The following is a 9,109-nucleotide window of genomic DNA, read 5'->3' as shown; positions in this document are numbered from 1 at the left end:
CCTAAAGAATCCCACCTGACTGTAGTTAAGAGAATCATTAGATATCTCTTAGAGACCCAAAACTTAGGAATCTGATATCCTATACACAGAACTTCTTTTGAGATTATTGGATATTATGATTCTGATTTTATAGGATGTTGGGTGGATAAAAAGAGCACTTCTAAAACTTGTCAATTCATAGGACAATCTTTAGTCTTCTGGTCCAATAAAAAATAAAACTCTATTGCACTTTCTACTATTGAAGTTGAGTATATTGCCTTAGGAAGTTGTGTGGCTCGTGTCTTTTGATTGAAGTAATAAATTTTAGATTTAGGATTACCCATAGGAACAATTTCAATCCTATGTAACAAAACTAGTGTCATATGTATCTCTAAGAATCCTATCCAACATTCAAGGACTAAACACATTCACATAAGTCGTCACTTTATTAGGGACCATGTTACCAAAGGAGACATTGAGTTAAACTATGTGGCAACTGAGAATCAACTAGCAATCATCTTTACAAAACTACTGGCATTTGACACATACAGCATCTTAAGGATAAGATTGGATGTGATTAACTTAAATGCATAAACTTGATGCTTACTGAATATTTTTTGTTATGTTGTTTGTTGTTGTTTTATGTTCTTTCTTTTATTTTTGATTTTTCTTTTGTTTTTAGTTTTAATTGTTGATTTTTATTTGTTATTATTTTTCATGTTTTCATTTCTCATGTTTTAGTTTTTTTTTGTCACTGCTGAAATGATATTTTATACCGTATTTTTAAAAGATTATAATCAAGCTTTGACAACCCTAAATCAATTGAAGGGAGAAACACTGTTGATTGTTTTCTTTCCTCTTAACTTCTTTTAGCAGTGTAGTTTTCTTTTCTAAATAAATTTTTTTCTTAAATTAACAACTAGATTTTATGATTGAGATCTTTTCTATCTTGTTACAGTAATCTATCTTACATAAATAATGTTCAAAGTTATTGCATCACTTTCAAGCTTTCTTAATCTTGTTGTTACATTTATCATATGAATTTGATTCTGCTTTGTGATTTACTCTTCCTTATAATAGAGAGTGAGTTTTTCTTCTCTAATATCTGAAAGATATCTTAAGCAAGGCTTGGGTTTAGGTTTAATCCACTACAAACGATCCTTAGAATTGGTTGGAACTTATCTTGGGGTCATGGCATGACTAAGCCATAATGGTTTGATTCAAACCTTCAATTTTTAGGTTTTTAGGGTTTAAAGTTTCTTTGTCAATTATGGTCAACATTTGCATACTAAGATATTGATTGTATTTATTCATGTATGGTTTAAGTTTTGGAAAAATTTGAAGGTTTTGGTGGGGTTTAGGATGGATTCTATATATGATTTAGGGTTTTGGGTTAAAGGGGTTTAAGGGTCAAAGTCACCAATGATGGTCAACTTAGCCAATTCAAGGGTTCAATATGATTTATGCATGATCATGAATGATTGTTCAATGCTTAGGATAGGAATCCATGTCTTGGATTGGATAATTAAAAAAGATTCATGCATATGAAGGGCTTATCCTTAGAAGGGGTCCATAGGTCCAACTAGATCATCTCAAGTCAATCTTCGCCAACCATGGACTCAAATAAATTTGACTCAATGTAATGATGATTATGAACATGCTTAATGAGTTTGAACAAACATCCAAGGTGATTTACATCAAGATGTCGTTTCCACTGATATGAGTTATAAATATTTGAAGGTTTGTATTCTTGGAATATGCATTAGGTCTTAGGGTTCAAAAGGTGCTTGAGGCCTCCAAAATGTTTAGGTAGACTATGGGCATACCTAGTCAATATGCAATTGATAAAACACCATTCAAGAGCTTCTAATCAGGGTTATAAATCAAAACTTTCCATGAAATAAGGGTAAAAACCAAAGGCTTTGTGCTTTAGGTTTGAACATTAGATTTTTCGTGTTTGGACTTTTATGTTGGTTTTGGATTTAGATTTATTTAGGATCGAATTTTATCAGCAATTAAAGAGTTTAGTATTTAAAATCCTCATATCAATTACAAACATTGGGTAATTATCAGTGTTTTAGTGGTTGATCAGAGGACCATCAAAGTTGATTATCAATTTCTTATTTGGGGATCAATGATTGAATAATCATGCAAGAGGATATTGAGGAATTATATTGTATCTTTGAAGTTGCATTCGAGAAATTGAAAATGAAGATTGAAGCTTTGATTTATGGTTCTGACCTTAGATAAAAATGAAGTCAACAGAACTGCGAAGCTTATAATCTATTTTCTTTAAAAGGTTCTTTAAAATCATTCCCATCGCATATCTTTTGAAATGTAATATATAATTTAGGCTTTTTAAGATTCTAATCCTTTTTTGTGTTGTATAATGTGAATGTGAAGGATAATGATATTGTTGAGATTGATACTTTCTTGGTTGATATTATATAGGTTAATACTAATCAATTTTTCTATGTGCTTGTTATTTTAAGAAATTTTCTTCCTAGACCGTCTTTGCTTGTCATCCCTTATCATTAGATGAAACTAACCCAAATATAGTTTTCAATACTTTTTGGGGTTTTGGCCTCTTGCTATTAGATGGAGATTATTCATTTGAGAATATAAATTGTGAAGTTTCCTATTAGATGCTAAATGCCTTGCTTAGTAACTTCTCAAAAGTTATTATGGTGAAACATTTTTATATGCTCCCTGCTATTTTCTTACTCGTGCAAAGGCCCAAGCGAGACTTACTATATCCAAAATATATCAATACATTAATAGCCTTAGGAGGATATCAATGACATACTACACAGTAGAGAGACCACTACCACCCTTTCCTTAGAGGCTGATCAAACATATTTTGGATAAGAAATTATCTTGGTTCTTAAATGTGTTTAAAAAGTTAACCATCAATATACCATTCTCTGAAGCTCTAGAGCATATGCCCACTTATTCTAAATTTATGAAGGATATTCTGAATAAGAAAAGAAAGATATGAGAATTAAAAATTGTAACCTTAACTGGAACATGTAGTGCTATCACTCAAAAGAAACTTTTTGAAAAACTAAAAGATCTTGGTAGCTTCGCCATTCCCATTACAATAAAAGATAAATTCTATTGTAAAGCTTTATGTGATTTAGGATCTAGCATCAATCATATTCCCTTATCCATTTTAGAAGAATAGACATAAAAGAGGTTCAACCTACCTATGTTATCCTTCAGTTTATTGATGAATCTTTCACTTATCCTAAGGGGGTAATAGATGTTTTGATTAAGGTAGAAAAGTGTATTTTACCTGTTGATTTTATTATCCTTGACATGAAAGAAGATAGGAAGACATATGTTATTTTAGGAAGAACTTTCCTAGCCATTAGAAAGGCTATGATTGATGTTCATAAATGATAATTGACTATGAGGGTTCAAGATCATGAAGTGACAATTGATGTTCTTAAAGCTATGAAGTTCCCTTATGAAAAAATTAGAATCTATTTAGAGTTGGTCTGGAAGACGCTATAGTGGAGCGCTTTAAAGAAGAATTGTTAGGGAAGAATTCAATAGAAGAAGAAATTGAGAAAGATGATGAGGACTTAGGAGAATCTGTTCAATCTATTGGAGATAATATTGAAATGTTTAGGTAGATTTTTTGAGACTTTAGATACTTCATCGATGGGTAGAACTTTGAGACCTTCTATAGAAAAAGCCTCTGACTTAAAGCTTAAGGTTTTAGCTAGCCATCTAAAGTATGCCTTTTTAGTTAAAAATTCAACTTTTCTTGTGATCATTTTCTATAAGAAGAGAAAATATAGCTTTTAAGTGGTCTATTGCTGTTACTTAAATGGCTTGATGCTAGAATTGTCTATCATATTTCTGACAGTGCTTGGGTGAGTCACTTTCATTGTGTTCCTAAGATGGGGGTATAGCTATAATAACTAATAAACACAAAGAATTTATTCCTATTAGGACTATCACTAGTTGGAGAATCCGCATAGATTATAGGAAGCTAATTAGGCCACAATAAAAGATCAGTTTCCTTTGCATTTCCTAAATCATATGTTAGATAGGTTGGCAAGACATTTATTCTACTATTTTGTATATGACTATTTAGGGTATAACCAAATTTCTATAACACCTAAGGACCAAGATAAGACTACCTTCACCAATCCTTATAGGACATTTGCCTTCAGGAGAACGTCTTTTGATCCTTGCAATGCTTATACTACCTTTCAAAGATGCATGATGACAACTTTTTCAAACTTAATTGAGAATGACATTAAAATCTTCATAGATGACCTCATTATTTTTGGCACTACATTTGATTCTTATCTTAAGCATTTAACTTACGTCTTGAAAAGATATATAGATACAAATTTAGTGTTAAATTGGGAGAAATATCAATTTATGGTGATCAAGGGTATGCTCTAGGGGCATAAATTTCTAAGGGATAATTAAAGGTAAACATTGTAAAAATTCAAGTTATAAAGAAACTATCCCCACCCACTTTTGTTAAAGGAATTATGAGCTTTTTTGGGCATGTTGGATTTTATAAAAGGTTTATAATGGATTTTTTTTTTTTAATTTAAAAAACCCTTATTGCATTTGTTGGAAAAGAATGTTCTTTTTTTTTATTTTTATACTGCATATCTTGAAGCATTTAATACCTTGAAACATCAGCTAATTACCACTCTTGATTGGTCCTTACCTTTTATAACTATTTGAGATGCAAGCAATCTTTCTATTGGTGTTGTTCTAGGTTAAAAACAAGATAAGAAATTTCATATCATTTCTTATGCTAATAAAATCTTAAATTTTACAAAATATAATTATACTACCACTAAAAAGGAATTAGTTGCCATTATTTCTCTTCTTGATAAATTTATATTTTATTTGATTGTTATTAAAGTAATTCATTTTTACCGATCATGCTACTATTAAATATCTTATGACAAATAAAGACAGCAAATCTAAATTAGTGAGGTGGATTATTCTCTTACAAGAAGAATTTGATAAGCACAAATCCTTTTTTTATTATTATTTTGCAAGAATGCAAATCACGTTTTCCAATCGAAAGAATACTTTTGCAAGCCATAATTCACGATTTTTTTTTTTAAAAAAAAAGCTCTATAGGCACCATTTAAATGTCTGAAAATAAAAATTAGTTATGCGTCGCATGAGTTAACAGTACACAGAACAACAGAACCTACAACTGTAGATTCATACCTGTCTATAACACACCTCTCATTCTTCCGGTTCGTTGTCCGGTCCGGTTTTCACAACCTTGCCTATAAGGCTTTCAAGTACAAATCCCTTTTTTATTATTATTTTGCAAGAAAGAAAATCACGTTTTCCAATCGAAATAAGACTTTTGCAAGACATAATTCACCATTTAAAAAAAAAAGATAGGCACCAATTTAATGTCTGAAAATAAAAATTAGTTATGCGTCGCATGAGTTAACAGTACACAGAACAACAGAACCTACAACTGTAGATTCATACCTGTCTATAATTTATTATTGCACCAAAGTTCCATAGAAGCAACATTTTAACCTATTTCAACGGCTTTAAGGACTTTTACTCTGCTTTGCCTTCAACATTTCCTTCGCTTTGTAAAGCGCGGTGTGAACATCCTGAAAATATGGATTAGTAGCCTTCTTCACATTTTCTACCCACTGCAATATCTTTGGGTGAGGTTCAAGGATTCTCTCACGATCTTTGTCGTGCCAAAGCTAATTCAAAGTGTTAAAATGTGTGAAATAGGGAGTTGTGATGGTCTCAGCAGTAAAAAAAGCTCCAAAGTAACTTGTAATTTTTCACAAAAGATAAATCTGTATTCTGACAAATATAATAGCAGCATAGATTCACACATGAAAAAAATATTATTGTACAAGTCATAAAAATATGATTGCTAAATTCGTATGATTTTTGTCCTTTTTTTTTTCTTTCTTTTACTTCTTAATAAAGTACGAAATATCTAATAGCCTATGAACCTAAAAGCAAAATATATTAACAAAGTAAAAAAAAAAAATGTGATCTATTTATGCAGAATTGCTATCATGCTTTTGACATCAAAAGTCAAATATGTCAACAAGGTTAAATAGGAAAATAAAAAGATTATATTCGTGATCTCTTTAAATTTCAAAGCCAATCTTTTGTAAATTATTTCGAAAGATTATTAATTCCCCTATGCCAAGAGCGACCCTAAACTCTCTTCAAATTCTGAATTTCAAGTTTGAAATTCTTGAATAAGACATCTAGAAGAAAACACCACTTCCAAATAAAGCCTCTCTCTCTCTCTCTCTCTCTCCCTCTCTCTCTCTCTCTCTCTCTCTCTCTAATAGTAAAAGTGTTATATCATTGAGTCAAGCATTAGGTATTTAAGCTTATTTTATTTGATGTTTTATATATGTAGCTTTTTGTGTTGCTTTAATACAAATCATTTTATTTATGTTTGGCTGTCTATGCAGGTGCATTTTTTGCTTGATTTCTATTTAATTACTCCTACAAGAACCAAACCGTGAGAAACATGGCATAGCCATCTCGCGCGGGTGAGAGAAGGAATACAAATTCAAAGGAGATAGGGAAAAGGGACTCGGGCAAGATTGACAAGAAGACCAAAGAGGCTAGATTCAAAAGGGGATTTGTCCTCCTATATCACATCTAGATGTGGAATCCGATGGTATCTCACTTCAAATCATGAGAATCAGATAACGATCTAAGAGGCACTGTCTGTAAGGATCAGAGTAAATTTAGGTGAACGATTTCTTATTTCTTTTACAGATTTGTTTAGGTTTATTTAAAATATTTTGATAGGAATGATTTATGTGAAAAATTATAAATGAAAAACTGATTTAAACCAGAATAAATCTTATATACATGCAATATAAATTTTTAATTTTAGTAATAGCTATTAGCCACTTTCTTGTAGGGAAGTACGAAGAACGAAACAAATAAGAAAAAGAAAATAATTATGAAGAACATCAAGATTTAATGTGGAAAAATTCAAAGAACGGAGAAAAAAATACTATGGAGCCGCACCACATCAAAAACTCCCTTTTGAAAAATGGGAGAAATTTTATAGATGTTCGCTCACTCTCTTCTTCACTTCACACTCACATCTACCATCATCAGATGCAAATAAAAGAGTTTCTCAAGAGTTGCATACCCTTCAATTAAATATATCTCTTAAAAAATATGATAAAAATAACTCAACCGACCCATAGTGCCACAATGTAATATCCATTTATAAGTAATGAGATACTCATCTCTTTTCTTAAATAAGATATTAGCAATTATAAAATCATAAGCTAAAAAAATTTTTAATATAATCATATCACCTTTATTAATCACTCCAAAGCAATAGCCACAATGAATACTTCTAAAATCATCTACCTCTATAACAACATTGTTCATTTAAATCTCCTCCAATAAAAATATTTTTTCAAGAGTTATCTTCTATATTAATTCTTCTAGGTCATTCCAAAATTTTAATTTTGAACACATATCAAAACCTACTTGAGTATAAATGCTTATAATATTAATAATCTTAGCATCAAAAATGATCTTTAAAGCTATAATTTTATCTACAATTATATTAATTTTGCAATATAATCCTTTAAATTCTTATCTATAATCACACCTACACTATTTATATTAAGATTCCTACCAAAATATTATAGTTTAAATCCCAAATTATCAATCACCTTAGCCTTCTCTTTAATCCATTTTGTTTCCTGAATGCATAGAATATTTATCTTCCCATGAATCATAATATCTATTAATTTCATTAATTTGTCTATAAGGGAACCTATATTCCAAGTACTCAACCTAATTTTAATTTCATGGACTAGTTTCTTTGCTCACATCCATCCATGATGTTGGAACCAATGCATATTTAACATTGCACCCGAGCGCTGGTGCAGCAGCCCTTGCACACTTGTCTATATATTCAGGTCATACAACATGTTGCTTCAAACAAACGCCCTAGCATTAACACAATGCATTAAAAATTAAATTTCATGATTATTCGACAAATTTTACGCTGGCTATCGACTACCTAACGCAATCTTCCGTTTTTCTCATCCAGTAATTGGGACCTAGCAACGGCAGTGTTAAGTACACACTTCATATCTAATAATATTATAGTATATAAGGCTTTGGCATCTTCATCTAAGTCATATTAGTTAGAAGGGTTTAAAATTGTTTTACTCTGATAAAGGGTCTTTGTCAAAGGTAATGTAGACAAGATTAATTTATGTGAAAATTGTAACTTGGGGAGGCAAACTAGGATAAGGTTTAGTGTAGGGCAACAAAATATTAACGGAACTGTTGATTACATACAATCAAATATTTGAGGACTGTGGGCTCCAAAAATTCGGCCCCAGCCTCCCCGCCGCGCGATTTCCTTTTATTCGGCGAGGGAGTTTTAACGGATAAGTTCCGGGGTAAATTTTGGAAGGCAGATGGGTTTATAGATAAGACACTACCCAGATATTTCCCCTCATTTTATGAGAACTTTATGATCTGAGTTCTGGTTTCCTATAGGCGAAAGCCCCTATAGTTAATTACCCCTCCCGATCACGAGAGAGAACTTTCAATTAAGGCTAGTCATCGATCAGATACGTAGAGAATACGTGTTATCTGGCATATAATAGCATCAATGGGTTGGGATTTGGGAATTGTGTTTGAATTTGGGTATTTGGAAATGTTTAGAAAGTTTGGAAATAGTTGGGAATTTGAAGCTTTTATATTTAAAATAGAAATTTCCACCATCTTTCAGTTAAAGCGGATGGTGGGGGAGTGGATGATAGACCCGATCAAGATCCCATGGTTCCGTCGTCCCGGGCCATCGTTGTCCTTGGTCTACTTAGTCAGAGGAGGTAGTCAACCCAACCTGACAGAAGGATCCTTGTCGGCAGCCATGGGTTGCTTCGTCCAAGGGGACCTTGTAAACATGGGGTGAATGTTTGTCTAAGGAGACAAATTTGAATCCACCTTAGCTGACAGAGGGCTTTGTGCCCTATCAATCATATCCTATTGATTCATATCTCAAGGATTTAATGTCAATAAGGAGCATATTAGCTCTGGCCATAACCGTATTTTATGGTGCCGTTTGGCAGAAAAACCACTCGGTTTT

At 31.8% G+C, this 9,109-nt stretch overlaps 1 protein-coding gene across 1 annotated transcript in view; it reads right to left on the bottom strand.

The window, feature by feature from the left end:
- Positions 1-5,389: 5,389 nt before the first annotated feature.
- Positions 5,390-9,109, bottom strand: part of LOC110113600 (glutathione S-transferase T1-like) — a 44,586-nt gene continuing 40,866 nt past the window's right edge. Inside the window, exon 7 of the mRNA XM_020846240.2 lies at positions 5,390-5,702. Coding sequence (XP_020701899.1) covers positions 5,538-5,702 — 165 coding nt within the window. The 3' untranslated portion in view covers positions 5,390-5,537. The remainder of the gene's footprint in view (positions 5,703-9,109) is intronic.

This window comes from Dendrobium catenatum, unplaced genomic scaffold (assembly GCF_001605985.2).
Source record: "Dendrobium catenatum unplaced genomic scaffold, ASM160598v2 fragScaff_scaffold_621, whole genome shotgun sequence".
NCBI classification, from domain to species: Eukaryota; Viridiplantae; Streptophyta; class Magnoliopsida; order Asparagales; family Orchidaceae; genus Dendrobium; species Dendrobium catenatum.
This window is presented reverse-complemented; position numbering and strand designations above follow the sequence as displayed.